Source organism: Gopherus evgoodei, chromosome 4 (assembly GCF_007399415.2).
Source record: "Gopherus evgoodei ecotype Sinaloan lineage chromosome 4, rGopEvg1_v1.p, whole genome shotgun sequence".
Classification (NCBI taxonomy): Eukaryota; Metazoa; Chordata; order Testudines; family Testudinidae; genus Gopherus; species Gopherus evgoodei.
Window position 1 is genome coordinate 69,672,647 of NC_044325.1, and position 18,643 is coordinate 69,691,289.

At 38.6% G+C, this 18,643-nt stretch overlaps 1 protein-coding gene across 4 annotated transcripts in view; it reads right to left on the bottom strand.

Annotated features, from left to right (window-relative positions):
- The window catches only part of PCNX1 (pecanex 1), a 133,393-nt gene that overhangs the window by 31,009 nt on the left and 83,741 nt on the right, over positions 1-18,643 (bottom strand). For all 4 annotated transcript variants that reach the window (XM_030559669.1, XM_030559668.1, XM_030559667.1 and 1 more), the window contains 11 exons: positions 17,671-17,762; positions 15,807-15,916; positions 14,657-14,762; positions 12,631-12,723; positions 10,361-10,511; positions 6,591-6,732; positions 4,962-5,139; positions 4,168-4,276; positions 3,378-3,507; positions 2,064-2,122; positions 238-453 (listed from right to left, as the gene is read on the bottom strand). In XM_030559669.1, coding sequence (XP_030415529.1) covers positions 238-453; positions 2,064-2,122; positions 3,378-3,507; positions 4,168-4,276; positions 4,962-5,139; positions 6,591-6,732; positions 10,361-10,511; positions 12,631-12,723; positions 14,657-14,762; positions 15,807-15,916; positions 17,671-17,762 — 1,386 coding nt within the window. The remainder of the gene's footprint in view (positions 1-237; positions 454-2,063; positions 2,123-3,377; positions 3,508-4,167; positions 4,277-4,961; positions 5,140-6,590; positions 6,733-10,360; positions 10,512-12,630; positions 12,724-14,656; positions 14,763-15,806; positions 15,917-17,670; positions 17,763-18,643) is intronic.

Sequence of the window (18,643 nt, forward strand, 5' to 3'; positions counted from 1 at the left end):
AGGTATAGTTGTCCATCACTGTATGTGTAACACATTAAAATGTAATGAGAAACCTATATTAGCTCTGTTAGAGAGCTCTGGTTTTCTCTCACTTACATAACAGTGGACACAGAGACCCTGAAGCCCAAGTACAAAGCCAATGGTTTAGAGAACCAAACTGTAAATAAGTTAAACTTCTCAAAAGAGAGTCAACTTTGTAAGTCAACCAAATGAGTAATCAAAGCATAGAACTCTTACCTCTGAATTCAAGCCCCCTCAGCTGGAAGGTGACCAGACCATTTCCTATCTCTATAAGGTGTACTAGTGCATTGAGGTAGTCAGAAGCTAGGATGAAGCAGTCCCCAGTACTGTAGTTCCCCCACCGCCCCAGCAACAGGTCTCCACACAGGCTGTGCTGAAGGGAACGGGTTAAATGCTCATAGAAAATTGAATTCAGGTTGTTATCATCTGAACCTGCAGGAAAAACCCAAGCTTCTATCAATTAAAACTTGTACTTTGCCATCAAGAAAATGTAGCAGTGAATGTAATGTTATTTCAAAGATCTCAATCACTTTTTATAGAGCAACTATTCAAACTAACTGGAATTTATTCTGAACGCACTGACAGGTTAATTACTTTTGTTTGTTTAAACCTAACCATTAATTTCTGTGATCTCCAAGCCACTCCTTCAGTTTCACTCATACTACGCCCATGTACCTAACTCCATGCACTGCTATGCTTAAGGACATAGGCCCAAAGGAATCAAGCAACAATCAGCAGTACTCCTTTAGGATCCCATCGCCCTGGCACCTAGATACCCTTTAAGCAGTGCTCAGTTCCCAAATTGCCCTTGTTCATAGCACTCAAACCCTACAGAAAACAAAAAAGCTGTGTCGATACTGCAACAGGAAGGGAAGAAGTAGGTAAGCATTGAAAGAAGAAAAACAAGGTAGAGTAGACCTCTACCCCGATAGAATGCGACCTGATGTAACACAAATTCAGCTATAACGTAGTAAAGCAGTGGGGAGCCCCAGGCCCTTTAAATCACCGCCTGAGCCCCGCTGCCAGAGCTCCTGCGGTGATTTAAAGGGCCTAGGGCTCCCCACAGTGGCTGGAGCACCAGGCCATTTAAATCACTGCTGGGGAAGCCAGTACAGTCCGGCACGGTGTACCGGCACTGTACCAGACCAAACCAGATATAACGCGGTCTCACCTATAAGGCAATGAGATTTTTTGGCTCCCGAGGACCGCATTATATCGGGGTAGAGGTCTATATGGTAGTTTGGGGAAGAGTTGGAGAAAAGGGGATGTGAGGGCAGACAATGGAATGGCAGAAAGGAAAAAAAAGAGGAGGAAGAAAAGGTATCAGAAAATACAGCTGTGACGAGTAAGGAAGAGTTAACCACTGATCTAAAAAATTGCTTCCACCTTTGTAGTTGTGGGGGTTAGCAAGAAGGGTAATGGTGGAGCTTGATCAGTTTATTTCAAACAGAAAGAGGTCCTCATTCCATCATTGGATCAATCGGTTTGTTTCATGCACACAATAAAATGCAAACGTTATGCCTCTTCCTAGGTGACTGAAACTATTCCCTAATTGGTTCAGACATAGCAATTAAAAAACCCCCTAATGGTTAGGGTACAGATATTGTCCGTAGTTAAAGCTATTCACAGTTAAGCTAGTAGGAACTTTAGTGTCAAAGTACATTGAGTTTACTTCTGTAATAATTCCCTTCTCCAGCTAAAGCAAAACTCCCTGAAGATAAACTACATTTATAAAAAAGAGGTAGGTATTTCCCCTCACATAAATTAGATTACAGAGGGTGCTATGTATATAAATATACACAAGTCAAACACTTTAAAAGAAACCCAATTATAAGCTGGGCTATGTGTACCGCAGTCATATAACATTCAGTGTAGGAGGTGAACCTCAACTTGATATGCAAACACAATTTTTAATTCTGTCATAAGGAGTTCCCAGACACAAATGGAAGTTGATGTGTGTCCCTTTCATGTTATTAATATCTGTACATGACAGACTCACATCTCCACTCTGTACCATTTCAACCAAAAAGTAGGAATATTACCTGGATTTCTATCAAGCTGGGAAGCGAGTCTTGTGTTTGAATGGTCCACACGCTTTGTGCTGAAGACAACAAAATAAAAACAAAACATATTTAAGAGTTTTTCGTACTATAGGAGAATATAGGGAAAGGAGTTGTAAATGATGCTGTACCAAAGAAAAGATTTTTTTTTATGATAGCTTTGAAAGCTTTCCCTGCAATTCTTCTTCACATTCAACTTAGAATCCTGCCCGTACATAACAATGCCTTTTAGCTGTATTAGTGTTAAAATCTAAATACACCAAAGCCCTCTCCTTTGCCCACAAAAAGCCAGTTAAGGTAGATGGTTTCTAATTTCTGCACGAAGTTTTAGCTATGTTACTTGCATTGAAGTCAATAGAAGTAGCAAAGCTAACACTCAGCTGTGCTCAAAGTTCACTTTTCAGTGTGGCACTAGTAGTTAAGCATAAGTGCTGCTCCATTTTAGTTCTCCTCACCCCAAAAACTGCCATTATGTTTGCTGAAGGAGAAACCCAAATTTGTACACCAGGTTTTAAAAGCAAGGTCTTTAAATAATTCTACTCTGACAAGTGACTATAAATGACACCTAGGTTTCAGTCACATTTATTGCCCGTGACTCAACATGACACATGCTCATTCTACATGTGAAATGATTTTCCGCTTAAATGCTAGTACCACAAGCTCATCCTGCCATCTGAATGTCAAGCTGGGTTTTTTCCTGGTTCAGGCATCAACAGTAAAAGATTCTGCAGGCCACATCTTATAACAATAATACCTGCATAACCCCACTGTTTCAGTCTAAGGGAAGGTTTAACTGAAGGTACCATCTGACCTGAAGAATCTTTTATTGGTGGTGGTGCATAAGCCAAGAACTGATATTGACTAAGATATTGGGGTGAGTTTTTGGTTCTGGAAGTTAGGAAAAAAATGTTTTACTTTAAAATGAGCAAATGTGAAATGGAGTTACCTGTACAAATAAGGAACCCGCAAATGCCCTTTGTATACAGTCACTTTTCAGACTCAATTTTCCCTTAAAATTTCTGTCATTTTGGAGTTTAAATTATCCAGTTTATATGCTAGTGTAAATAAAAGCTACATCAGGAATGAAATGTAAGCACTGTCACTGTAGAAACAGCTGCTATGATGTTTCAGAAAAATAACATACTTGTATGAAAGTATTAAAAGCCATGAACAAGTTCTCTCTAAAAAAAAATCATAGCATCTAGAAACAAAACAAAACAAAAAGACTACATTCAGTCACAGCCTTCTCTACTAAACACAGCTGACAAGGCTTCTTAATGGCTTAACTTCACCCACTTGTAGTCTCTTTCCCAGAATTTGACAGGTCTGACATATGAAGTGATGAATATTGCACTTCCCAGGAAGGGGTTCAGTGGGGTGGAGAACAAGGCTGACACAGCCGCTTGGACAAACAACATTGCAGAATCTGTGGGGTAACAGGGTTAAGGAAGCCAAGACTACCGCGTGGTTCTTTTGCAATATCACCAAGCTCTTTTACAGCACTTTTAATCATCAGATCTCAAAACATCAGATCTTTACAAAAAGGAAGGTAAGTATCATTATCCTCATTTTTAGAGATGGGGAAAGTGAGGCACTGATGTCACCAAGTAAGAACAAAGCAAGATCTCCCACATCCCTCATGTATTATATAAAGGAAAAAATTATTCAGTAGTACCAGGCACCACATTTTTTGGGGGGCAAACAGGAAAAACAAGACTAGAACTGCGAACTTCTGTATTAAATGAGAATCAACACCTGACCCAGGACAGTAAACAAAGTGCAAGTCTCTATTTGTGGATAAGAAGCTTCAAACCATGAATTAAAGACTGGAAATAATTGTTGAAAAATGGGAAATCTTGGTCAGCCCTACAATTTTTCAAATGGAATAACCTGGTCTAGGTCTTTTTTATGATGGAACTGTTCTAGTTTTACTAGTATATCCAGACAGCAAGTGCATATAGTTGTCATTCACATTGATTAGGCAGGATAAGGTATTCTCTAGATGTAATTAATTAATTAATTATACTACAGTATGAGTCAAATTATAAATACATGCAATTAACAAGTTGGAATCTTCAAAGGATACGTGGCACAGCAAAGGGCTGGGCAAAAGCATGGAAAGCAGAGCCCCACGTGATCTGCCAAGGAGCAATGTAAGTATACACAAATCTCAATTTATAAAAGAGTTCCCAAAGCTAGAGAGAAAAGGGGAGAAGATAAAATATATAAATCATTTTGTGACTTAACTAAAACCAGTGTGTTTTACATATGAACTTCTCAACGGAAAATACATATAATTTTGAGTTGCAATAAGATATACACTTACCATTATAATTTTGTATGATTTGTTAAAAACACCCCTTTATATAGATATTGAACAATCACAACAGTAAAACAGATAAACATTAAATGAGTCTTAAAATACAGTAGAACATAAGTTTGGGGGAAAAATAAAGTTTTAGTCATAAAAAGAGAACCAAATATTGGGCTAAAACAGAGTTTCCCCCTTCAGTCTCATTGGTTCACTATCGGTGGTTTGGAAAACTACTGGTCTTGTAAGCACTTGAACTGGTCTTCCAAAGTGCTTCTAGCCATACTTTGTGTCAGGAAACTGAAAACTAAATCACATAATTCACATCTTCTCTGCTCCAAGGAAGTGCTGGGACTTAAAAGAACAGATATCTTAACACATGCCAAGGCCAAAAAATTGATCCTGGGAACCAGAGATTCCCATCTATCCAGTAGTATATGATAATTTATTCATAGCACAGATGACCTGGGAGATTACATAACACCAGTAGGATTTTCATTCCTTGGATTCTCAAACATGGACATCTGAAATACTCAGTTTCAGGAGTGTGTTATTTTGTGTAAAGTTACCTTGCTGAAGAGTATGGACATGAAGAAGAGGTCTAGCAGCATGGTCTCAGAAAAACTTTTGTAGTCAAATGTAAAGAAGAGCACTGTGAAAATAACAGTGACATACTGGCAAGTTGGGTTGCTGAAAGAGGAACGCAACAACTTCAAACCAGCGATGGTGATCATCAAAGCGCCAATCCTACAAAAGGAGTGCAGAAAGAAAAGTTACTCATCTGCAGTTTACTGCTTACCTGCTGTTAAGCAATTCCAATTTCTTCACATTCAATGCTTAATAGACATGTTAAGGTTTTTTTAGGTTACGACTACAGTCTTTCCTTCATTATTCCCAATTCAAACAACATTCTACAAAAACAATATTAGCACAATCTGTGGGATAGTCTTACTAAGAGATATAGCAAAAAACCCATGTGTGACAAATGTGGAGCTGATATATAATAATGTCATGAATACTGAGAGGCAATAATTTTATTAATACTGTGACAGGGTCAAGGAAGGGACTTTATTGTGCATTGGTTATTAGAATTTGCTGTATGAGGATATTGGACTAACCTATATTAGGGGTGGTGGAATATTACACACATATAATGCTCAAAATCAATGAGGTTTGTGTATGAAGATTACACAATGGCTTCCCAGACAAGAGCTCCCCAGAAAACACTTGAAAGACAATGAGAAAAGCTGTTAGCTTCAGGGATCCAGTCTCCAGTGAGTTGCAAACCATTATCTGCGAGAACTGGGAGTTACTAGATGAAAGAGCTACAAACATTTCAAGTGTTATTTGATTACTACAAAACTAAGGAGGCAACTGGCTGACATGGAGAGATTCTGCAGAGGGAATTTAAAGAAGTCAAGTCTTCCTAGATCCACAGAATGCTAAAGCCTTATGGAAAGACTAGATATGCACACGATCAGTTTTTTTGTTTTAAGATCTGTTTTCTCTAAAATGCTGTTCTAAATAAATATCATCTTGCTTTAAGGAGGCCATTCGGTCACTGTATTAACCTTTGATATTCTTCTCTGAGGGACCAGAGCCATAGTCACATCTGCTGGAATAACCACAATGCCAAGGGAGTACAGTCAAGGCCCAGTCTGACAGCAGAAGAATTGTATGGTTCCAAATGGCATCACATGACAGCTAAAGGAGGACTAAAAGGTACATTTAGCCCAGTAACTGACACATCATGGCTTGGGATTTTTTAAGATTTAAATGGACAAAATACCAGAGAGAGTATTGTAGGGAATAGTCCTGCACTGGCATGGATAGGCTGGATGGTAATAGAACTATTCTATCTCTGATGTCTGCAATTTGATACATTACTAGAAAACTCTGTGGCTTGACATCTGCATAGTATTTGATATGATCTGAAGGGTTCTTAACAAACCTGAAGACTCAATTTTATGATTTCTGCATTTAAAAAGTTCACATATTTCATTCAGTATAAGCCATACGGTGATCCAGACATAAGAGGTTTGCCAGGTACTGACATTAGAAACTAGTTGTTACTACTTTGCTTTAATTGCAACTCGTATTAACTATACTTCCACTGTGGCTGTCAGTTATGACGCCCTTTGCCATTTTGTTCCACCACACCGGGTATACTCAAGTTATTGACAATCTTTTCTACTTACTCTGTGTCCAGTTTCTTTGGACTAGCAATGTTCTTGGCACTGCTGCTGAGCTCATTGAGGACTATTAATGGATAGATAACGTTCTTCTCCACAAAGAGGAGCCATACATGAAGTTTCTCAAACCACATTACATGGGCAGCATCTAAACAGCAAAAGAGGAGATCACGGATTATACTAGGAGCCTAAATAGCCCAGGAGATTTCTAATAAGGTGTAGTTCATCTTGGCTCTAGATCAGTAGTTCTAAACCAGCCTAGATCATCTGAGACCAAAAGTTCTGGCCCTCTGGTAATTGTCAGGTGGCACACAAAAAGATCTGGTAATATTTAGTAGTGAGGCAATATGTGCATAACTGCTCTCTCCCTGCCAGTTTCAGCAGAGAAGCCAAAGATGAATAAGAATTCTCCGACTGAACTACCTTATCATCCATAAAAACAATCCTTCCAAGTCTTGGCTGAATGTCATTGGAGAGAAGCTTGCACTACCGTATCTGTATAAAGTTTCCTATAGTTTTGGATTTTGGTAAATGTTACAGTTTCTGCATATCAGCAAACATGATTACTTTTTTGAAGAGATGCAAGCTATTACCATAGCTACTGATAAAATTACATTTCATTTTGATTGTTTTAAAATAATGTTTTTCCACCCATATTTGAATTAAAAATGCTTCAGATATATGTCCCTACAATCTAGAAGAATTTACCATATATACTCTATCATAAGCCGGTTCATTTATAAGCCGATCCCCCCAAATGGATAAGTAAAAATGGAAAATTTTTCTGACCCGTTCATAAGCTGAAACTATAATTCAGGGATCAGCAAACTTTGGCTCCCAGGCCATTAGAATAAGCAGCTGGTGGTCCGAGATTGTTGTTTACCAGGCACGGAGGTAAACCTAAGTAAACAGTGTCCCAGCGGAACAGCAACTGGTGGGAAAAAATTTTGGCGGGAGAAGCTGGAGGTCAGAGGAGTAACCCCTCTGACCACACCCCACATGACCTCACCTCTAGCCCAGGACCCCCACACTCTTCCCATCCCATCCCTTCCCACCTTATTTGGGGAGAGCCAGGGGAGGATGTCTCTGGCAGGCTGGGCAGTGTGTCCGTAGCCTGTTCCGGTGGGCCAGACTGGGTGGTACGGCCGCAGCATGTTCTAGCGGGCTGGACCAGGTGGCACGGCCGCAGTGTGCTCTGGCGGGCTGGGCAGCGCGGCCATAGCGCACTTTGGTGGGCAGGGTGGCATGGCTGCAGCGTGCCAGCCCCGGAGCTGCAGCTGCTTCAGAGGCTGGGGGGAGAGCAGTGTGGCCAGAAGTGGAGAGACTCTGGCCCTGCCTCTTCCCTTCTGGCTCTGCTGGCTGTGCTGCCTCTGCTTGCTCCCTCTGTTGGGGGGAGGGGCTGTGTCCCACCTCTCCTTTCTATACCCGTTCATAAGCTGATCCCTGTCTCTGATGATTCCCTTTTTTACTTAAAAAATTCAGCTTATGAATGAGTATATACGGTAATTATCCTGCTATTATAAACTGACAACTAATAGCCTCTTTTCATCATTTGTATTAATTGCAAAAAATATATATAATACAACATTGTTATTGTTGAGAGCAACACACACACACAAAGCTAAGGAAAAAAAAATCAAGATTACAGGACAGCACTCACAGAGGCCTGGAATCAGCTCTGGATTATGTCAGTTTTCAATTATGCCCCTCCCTCAGTGATATCAAATCTGCTGGGAAGAGGCTGCCAGGGTACACGGTGGCCACAACCTCCCCATCACCAGGGAAGTCCACAGGGGTCCACAACAGAAAAGTGGGAGGCAATAGCCAGGAAATGAGTTAGGATAGCTGAGACATACTGATTCAGACATCTCCATTGCAGCCTTCGGTAGCAAGGCTTCTTTGGAGCCCCCAGCAGAAATTAAAGTTGCTCCTCTCTCATAGCAGAACCCTCAAGGAGGGCAGACTACTGCCTGCCCTACCTCAGTTGAATTCTCTCTGCTGTGCAAGGGGCCAAGCCATGGTACATTATGGCCTCTAAAATTTCATAATGATGTATATGGCTTTAATTTTGCATATACATATTAGTGTGTGAGACAATATTACAAACATGTGAGCACTGCAGCCTAATTACAACAAAATTTGTGTGCATGTTAATTCTCAGCCATAAAGTTGTATTTAGTTAGATACTTTTCATTTATATTTTTCATCAAAAAAATCTGATATCAAATCAGACTGACTGTATTTATTTGAACATGTAATCACTGAAATAATGGAATTTAAAACTGCAGCTATAGGTATTGATGCTGACACAGCAATTTACCTGACTAAACTGCAGGTTAATTAGAAGAAGGCCACAAATACTTGTATGAGATGAAGTTTTAGATACAAATCTGACAGTCCCTCTAAAACTAAGTAAAGAAATAAGATGCTTGCTTGCTTGCTATAAATTTAATTTTCTCTTCTTTACTACTCAGCTATCTACTAATTTCTATTTACAGGGCTATTAGAATGTTACTGACCTGGCAGTTCTTATTTGCTTCTTGTATGCAATGCTAGATTTGGCTCAGGTTAACACTGGGATGTGTGAACTTTTAAACTTCAGTAAAAATTTTTTTTACCTCTAAACCTGGCTGCCTGTGAACTCAAGATCTGAATGCAGAATTGGATGGTTCTCTGGTATTTTCACTAGCCCAATTCAGCAACTGGATCAGGAACTAGAAGTCAGGAAACCTAGGTTCTATATAGATTTTTTTCACTGGCTTGCCATGTAATCTTGTTGGAAATATTTAGGCACTGATCAGCATGGACAAATGCTTATGCATACGCACTCCACACCATGTGAAGTAAGGCTCCACTAAAGGCAATGGGGCTGCATGCAAGCTATAGATGGTCCAACCACACAGATTGGCTTGCAAGACTGGGGCGTTAGTTTTTGTCTGTTTTCTCACTTATAAATGGGTGTAATAATTTTCACCTTTATAAAGGCTTTTAAGATCCTCACATGAAGGATACTATTGTATGTAAATATAAACTCATTTTAACACTTTTTGTGAGGATTTTTTTTTGGTTAACTGGGTTATATTTGCTACCTTTTTCAAATGAAAGTTCCTTAGAAAACAAGTTTCATAAAGAGTTTCATTAATGAAAGAAATAAAATGGAAGTGCATTTGTTAGATTTATAGTGCAGATAAATGTATGTTTAAGAATGTATATACGTGTAGTTTCACACTTAGTACCCTTTAAAACCAATATAACGCACTGTATTATATTCTATTTTCAGATGTTTGGCTGTTATTTCCAAACTAAATATCTACAAACATGCTAAAAGCATTAGTTTTTAATAAGGACCAATATAGCAAGCTGAAAGTATACAAGTGGGTCTGAAATATCCAAAATAAAAAACAATTTAAACCCTCCAAAATATTGAAAAAAAAGAGTGAAAAAATATATGTTTGCCAAAATGTTGCAAGAGAAGTTTCAGCACAGAGAGTAAGTTTTCAACACTTGTAAGATCCTGAAAACAAGGATTCAATGCAACTGCGGTCATCATTACAATAGCATTGCTAATGTGACGCCATCATTATTACTTACTAAAGATACATAAAATGCCACAGGATCAAGCAAGGCATGCTGAGGTAGGAAAGAATTAACACTGTCCATCAGAGACCCTGAAACATTTAAGCAATGAGAAATTGTAAAGCAAAAAGTTAAAGTAATAGTTAATATAAACTGCTCAGCCATTACTGCAAATTTTAAAAAAAATTACTGATACTTACTTCGGACTTCAAATTGATAATATTCCTTGGTTTTCAGCAATGAGTGAGAGAAACAGTGCCAAGGAAGCTGCTTTCGGAGTTGAGGCAGCACATAATGGGTTAAAAATCCTACGGAGCCCACCAACGCATACAAAATGTAGCTAAGGACGGGCTAAAGAAAAAGCAGAGTTGAACAAAGGATAGGTTCTCAGTCTTATAAACAAGCAGCAAATCAGTTAACAACTTGATGTTTTCTATAACCTTTATATATATCAGCCCGTAAAAGCACGTCTGGACTTCAATTCCCCTTTTAACATGAGAAAGTATGTCAGCCATAAGAATGTAAAATAAGGAGTGTTGCCTCAGAGGATAAGACAGACAGATTTTTCTACTTTTGATCTTCCCTGAAGACTGGCTTGCTACCTTTTCTTCTATGGTATTGCTGATCTTCTTTAATAGACAGTTGGTTCTGATTCTTTTGCGTTTCATCTCTAAAATGGCAAAACTATTATCCTTGAAGGAAGATTTCTGCTAGATAAAAAGGAGGTGCAAGTGCAGAAGAGATTGAGCCTCATTCTGGATTATATTTTTAAGATTTTTCTTGAAGATGAGTTGAATAGCACTCTCTTACTAAAGTATACCCTTTACATACAACAACATCATCTCCATGTATGTGAGCACACTTCTGTTTAAGAATTTTACAGCAACACTAACTATATGTGAACACAGAATCTTTAGAGACATGAAAACAACGAGAAGTCTGGTGGCACCTTAAAGACTAACCGATTTATTTGGGCATAAGCTTTCATAAGCCCACGAAAGCTTATGCCCAAATAAATCTGTTAGACTTTAAGGTGCCACCAGACTCCTTGTTGTTTTTGTGGATATAGACTAACCCGGCTACCCCTCTGACATTTAGAGACATGGGTATGCATTTTATATTACAGCAGTGCCTACTGCCAGAGCTAAATTGGGGTTATGAATCATATTTTCATGGGTAGGAAGGTGGTTGTGAATTCACAAAGTTAAAATTTTTCATATGGGTCCGTCTAGAAGCTCATTTTTAAATTTCTGATGTCTTTGGCCATTTAAAATAAACCTGAGTGTAATAAACTATTTAGTTAACTCAACAGCAGATAACCAGCTGGGGATGAAGGCCACATTCATCAGGAATAGGTGAAGTTTGGGCTTTCCCTGGAAAAGACATCTGCCTTAGCAAAAACTAGTGTGGATGTGGTCATCTCTGCTCAACTAGAAGGACCCTCCATCTGAAAACATTTAGATTTAAAAATAAACCGACACACATGCTTAACAAGAGCTTCTCCATTTTTTGTAATGATAGAGAGCAATAGAGTACTGGAATCCTTCCAGAATTTATGCCATTTCTTTTCTTTGAACTACTTGGAACACTGATGCTGGACAAACAAATTAGACATTCTAGTTCTTCCAGGTAGCCAAAATCTGTGTCATCTGTGCAGCAACCTGGCCCATCATATTTGCCCTAGCAATTTGATCTTTTGCTCAGAGTGAAAGTTACATTTGCTTTCAATACTGTAGTCAAACTAGACAGTTTTGGAAGGTTTCTTGAGCTACTTAGGCAGCTAGCTTGATGTGTAAATAGCAAATTCCGCCACTGAATCTGCTTAGACAGACTCTTTCACCCACACAAATCCTGTTGCACGGTGTGGCCTTAAGACACATGTCAAGTTGAAAACATTTAACGGTATTCTGAAGCATACACTAATGATAGCTAGGCTGATACATGGAAGCTTAGAAAGCAACTGTAAGGAAAGGTCTCCTGCTCCCTTGATATCCTGCAAGGAATCATCCCTCTACCCCCCACTTCCATCCCATGGGAGATGAACACTGTCTAGGAGTGACAATTCGACACAACAGATGAAACCACTTGGAACCTTTTTGTCAGTTTGCTTTCTCCCTCCTCTAAAATGAGCCTGTAGGTATTTCTGTGGGTGGGTAGAGTGAAAGAAAGGCATTTTATCAAAAAAAGTGGAAAACCTAGATAGAGAAGTAAGAGTGGGGAGGACGGGAAGAAAAGGGAGAGGAATATTGGGGACACAAAAAAATTGAGATTTAAAAAGGTCTTCATGGCAGGTATTAGTCACACTGTATGTCTGAATAGCACCTAGCGTAAGTCATGCCCCAAGCCCAAATGGGGCCATTGGGTACAACCATAAAAGAGTATTAAACAGTAGCATTAGCAAAAAGGCATCTACAAGAAAAGATAAAATACAAGTATTTTATAAATTGTGAGGCATAATGCAGTAACTTACCTGCAAAACTGTGAATACTGTACTGACATGAATAGCAAAATAGAGTACACCAATGACAAGGCACACTATCAGGTCAGATTGTAACCGTTCATTCTATGAAATAAAAGAAAATAGCTTGAGAGAACATAAATGTTAATACTCTTCTTCCAGTCCTAGGGTCACCTCCACTTAGCTCTTTGGTTAGTTAAAGGAATATGGGGAACTATTGTCAAAAGAGTTCAGCACTGACCTAAATCTACTTCCACTGAAGTCAACTGAAACTTTCCTCTCTAACTTTGACAGCAGCAACAGTTAGATAAGCGCTTTCAAAAATCCCACCATTTTTATTTTCCAGCTCCCAAGAGAGGACTGCAACAAGCACCAGTGCATGGAAGATAACCCTTACTTACCTGGTTTTGATCAAGAGCATTTGCCCAAATGATTTAATTTAAAACATCTGATCACTGCCATACATGAAAAGTTAATGGACAAAACACTTTCATTCCAGATATTCTTCCTTTCCAAAGTTTGAGCCTATTACCTCAATGTATGTAACTGAATTAAGAGCTTTTAAAGCCAGAAAGAAACACTGTGATCTAGTCTGTCCTGCATAACACAGGCCAAAGATTTTCACCAGTAATTCCTGCATCCAGCCCATAACTTCTTGCTGTGCAAGAGCATCTCTTAGAAAGACAAGATCATGTTTTAAAGACTTTAAATGAAAGAATCCATCACATTCTTAGGTAAATTTTCCCAATGGTTCATTACCTTTGCTATTAAAAAAAAAGCAACCCGCATACATTATTTCTTTTCTGAATTTGTCTAACTTCAGTTTGCAACCACTGGATCTCGTTATGTCTTTGCCTGCTAGATTAAAAGAGCCCCATACTATCTATCAGTAAATCTTCTCCCAATGCAGGTACACCTCTACCCTGACATAATGTGACCCGATATAACACGAATTCGGATATAACGTGGTAAAGCAGAGCTACAGGGAGGTGGGGCTGCGCAATCCGGCAGATCAAAGCAAATTCAATATAACGCGGTTTCACCTATAATGCGATAAGATTTTTTGGCTCCCGAGGACAGCGTTATATTGGGGCAGAAGTGTACTTTTAGAACACAATTAATCTTGGATAAATTAAATAGACTACGTTTCTTAGGTTTCTCACTTACTGCTTGTTTATGTGAAACAGGATAACAACTAGATACTGTTATTTTCACAAGCATTTACAGTGGATTTACTTTAGGTATCCAAAGAATGTGATAATAAAATTAAGTCAACAGAGCAAGTCTCCAGTGTTACTAGAAGCAACTCATTCTTCATTAAAAAAAACGCATCAGCTTTCCTTAGTTTTTAGTGTCTGTTTATGGACTGGATTGCCCAAAGCTCTTGTTTATTCAAAAATATTGAGTTAATATCTTTTGGCAACTATCACTCTTTTCCACTTGAGCCTTCACGCACACACCAAGTATTACGATGTTTATTTGGGTACATATTAAATTACGAACATGAGTTACAGAACATCATCAATTATTCTTCACTGCTCTATCATTTGGGAGTTCTGGTCTTCCTAATTGTATCTCTTTTTTGATAGCTTATATTGTCAAGGCAAAAGGTAATACTTTTTCTCAAGGTTGTGCATTTTTAATTGGGTGTATAGATAAAGATACAGTGTCGTTTCAATACTGGTAGTCAATGAAGCAACAGACAGCATTTTATACTCAAAGTGGAAATGCATTCTAAAGGTAGATGGTCTTCTGAATGTAAAATTTTGACTCAAATACCCATTAGCATTAACTCAGTCCTTAAGGAGTTATTTTTCACCATGTTAAATGTAAGTACCTAAAATTCTTGAAGTCAAATGAAAGTCAATGGGACTCGAATGCCTTACGCCCTGAGGCTCTCTAAAAGTCCCAGCCCTGGACTGCAGAATATATAGTGCTAACAAATTCCAAATAACTCAACACTAAACTAGAACATACTCTATTGGCCAGGATTCAGTATATGTCTGGGCTGAGTTTTACAAAAAGCCAGCCTACTTACCACTGAATTTCTGAGTTTTTCAGGTAAAGGATCTTTGACTTCAGACAGAGGATCCTCTGGGTTTTTGTCTTCGGAATTAGGAAAAAATTTTGATTGTACTAAAGAGCTAAAAAGATGCAAAGCAAGAATTCACTGTGATAAATACATTGATTTGGGTGGGTTTAGAAGAGGTAACAAAATCAGAGGCCTATTATAAATTAATAGAACATAAGCAGTCCCGATCTATCTTTTGTGGCTCAACTTACTTAAAGGAGTTTAGAAATCTCACCAGGTATATAAAGGTAAGCCTGTTTGCTTCATCTCTCTTTTACTGAAAGGAAAAGCTTAATAAAATCTGTTCACATTTTCCACTCCCCACCTCCCAAGTAGTCTCTGTTGGTCCCAGGGCCGGCTTCAGGCACCAGCACTCCAAGAAGGTGCTTGGGGCGGCCAACGGAAAGGGGCGTCACGTCCAGCTCTTCAGCGGCAGGTCCCTCTCGGAGGGGAGGACCCGCCGCCGAATCGCCAAAAAATAAAGTGGCAGCGGTAGAGCTGCTGCCTAAGTACCGATTGAGTCTTTTTCCCCCCCTACTCCTCCCCACTTGGGGTGGCAAAAACGCTGGAGCCGACCCTGGTTGGTCCAAATGCAAAACAGGCAACCAAGGACTCTAGAACTAAAACTCTAAGAAACCAACCCACACTCCTTTAATTTGTAGGGCCATGTTGACCAATTGGCCAAACTCTTAGTAGATGCCACTAGTAAAAAAGCTTGGTAGGGCCACATTTAGAAGCTTTTCAAAGTATTTTTATGGACTCTTTACCAATAGTATCTACGTGGCTCACAACCTTTCGTGTATTTATTCTTGCAACATCTCTATGAGGTAGGTAAATACAATTATCCTTACTGCATAGACAGGGAACTCAGAGAGAGATTAAGTGACTTGCCCAATGTCACAAAGGGAGTTGTGGCAGCATAGGGAACTATACCTGGGTTTTGAGAGTTCTCAGTCAGAATCCTAAGTACCAGACCATCACTTGCCCCCCCCCCCTTTTGTTTTCCACAAGGTTGGACCAACATCAGTTTCAGTGGCACTACTCGGTTTCTACTAATGATCACACTGGGTCTCCCTTGAGAATTGCCTTGAGGACAGATATACAGTCAGACACTTACAAAAGTACAGAAGGGTCACTACTTTGCCTGCTGAGATGATAGGATATCGCTACTAACAAGCCACAGAATATTGAGAAGAGGACTGGAATATGCTGGCCATCCCAAGAATCCTGGGGACAGAAGAATTAAATTTTAACAGAAAGACAAGGATATATAAAATCAATATCACAAATCAGAAAACTTGTAAAGTAATAAGAAAAAGGGAAGATGAAAAAAGTCATATGCTTTTCAAAATAAAGGTATTTTGTTAAAATGTTCACCTATACTTTCTGTAAATTAAAGCCTTTAATCAGTTTTTATTCCCGTTAAATAAAGACTTGAACTGTCTCCTGTTCAAGTCAATGGAAAACTCCTGTTAACCTTAATGATCATGTCTTAAGAGTGCTACAGTCTGATCAAGCATAAGATTAGAATGCCCATGTTCGTACACTTGATTTATATAATTAGTGCTTATTTCATAAATATCAACATATTCGCTTCTAGTTTGCCTATAACCATGTTATATAAGTGGTGAATACTATATGAACACTATAAATAAATTGTTTTCAACTTTCTCTTGTGGTACTTGTTGACACGCTAGGACTGAGTCTTCTTGGAGTTGGATTGCTTGGGAATGCAGCCCAAAGCTGGTGGCAAACTCCATCTAAGGCTATAATAAATTAGTGTGCCTGTTTACTATGCTGCATCACTTGGGTTCAAAAGTAGTTCACAAGGAATCCTCATTTTGGTTTTAGAAGACTGCGATAGTTTTATTATTTGACGTTTATTTTACAAGTACCACACAGTCATGTAATTTACCCATGTAATTAAATGTTCAATAGTTTTAATGTACTGTACATACTATTTACCACATACCACATTATCATAATCCCTTAAAAATTATTTAAATTGAAGTTCCATTCTGAAAATTAACTATGTAAAGAAGTGTCACCTTCTTACTCAATAGAACTAATCCTTTTGTAACGTTTGCTGACTTTAGATGAAAACAAATATTTATTCTTTTACTCCTACTATGCTGGATCTGCAGGGATCAGATAGAACAAACTTTGTTAAATCAATCTTGTACATCAACTGATTTGTTTACTATGATCTAACCAGTTACATCCCTGCAAAGATACTGAAAACGACTGCGGATCTATAGGTTCACCAAGGACACAATTAGGCTAGTAAATCTTTCCATCATCACAAGTAATAAAAGAAGCTAGGTTGACTCTCAAAGCCCAGGCTGAGCATGCAGGACCGACAGTTAGAAAAAGTCAAATTACTTGTAAACTGAGCACATTTGACCTAGAAATCAATGACACGTTACACACAAACATGGAAGTCAGAGTGTCATTTTTATATAGTTGTTTTTCAGAGTAAAACTGTACTTTGAGCAAGTATACATTTTTATTTGTTCCCTTGCGCTTGTCAGCTGCCTCTCAACCCCCTCCCATAAACAGATATTCACCAATTCGGCAGAGCCAACTATACCCTGCTTTTTTTTCAAAACTAGCATGTAAAAATATTTTATTTCTAATTTGCATCATCGGGAGTGAGTTTTTAAATTCAACCTTTTGGATGAATTAGGAAAAACACCAATGCATGAAGACAGTGCAATTAGTTGATCAGCTGTTATGTGCCCCACACAAGAATCAGTGCAGAAAATAAATTGAAGGGAGATGGGGAGAGCTTCACTGAACACAAGTGCGTATTAGATTGTTACATGATCTTATGAAATTAAACATATGGCAAAGTAAGTGTAAAACCTTACCAAATCAAAATGGTAACACTTTACACCCATTTTTCAAAACGTAAATAAGTAGACAAAAGTGAAAGGCAGAATCCTAAATATTTATTTATATACTATCAATGTACTGCTCACCTTCAGGGCGCCATAACACAATCCATACAATAATGCTACTGCCACAATACTACAGATAAAACTGTAAAGGGCTGCAAGCAGGCTGGTAGTGGCTGGAAGTAAAAGGGGGGCAAAAAAAAGGATCAGCTGCACAAACTTGAAGACATAAGCCTTTTTAAAGTTGACTGAACAAAAAACTACAAAAATTGCAACACTTCGTTGTTTCAGTACCTGCTCAGATGTTAGAAAAATGCTACCAATTACTACTTCACAAATACAGTCTCTCTCCCACCCACAAGTTATTTTTTTTAACCGAGCATGATTTACATGTTTTGTTTACCATTTATTCAACAGCATTGCCTTGGGAATAGTCAACTATTGCTGCAGCAAACGCAGCAGCTGAAAGCTAACACTATGTTGGATCTATGTGATTAATCATCTTAATTCTCAGCAACAGACCAGGGAATATATTCTCTTTTATAAAAAAAAATATAAATTTAGAAGCTGGAGGCAATTTGACACTTGATACTATTATGGAAGGTTAAATTTGGAGCCCTGCATAGTTGATAGTACCACTAACTTATCAAATCTGTTTTCATTTTGGTTTTTGTTGATGAATATTTCTTGTATTTCAAAAACATTTTTTTGGCATCACTGAAAAAGTTAAGGTGGGCACCTAGTAATGAACGCATATGTTTTGGGATAAGCAGATTAGCTAACACAATAGGCGAGCTTGGTGATGAAGTGATGAGTGAGATATTTTCAAATCCTAGTCAAAGTGCAAGTCAACATGGGATCAGGAGCACTGCATGACTGAAAGTGTCTGCTCAGAAATCTGAGAACACAAGGATGCTGCAGGAAAGGTATTAATTTAAATGTATATCTAATACAGTAACTCCTCACTTACAGTTGTGCCTGTTAACGTTGTTTCGTTGTTACATTGCTGATCAATTAAAGAACATGCTCATTTAGGGGTGCTAATGTTAGGGTCTCC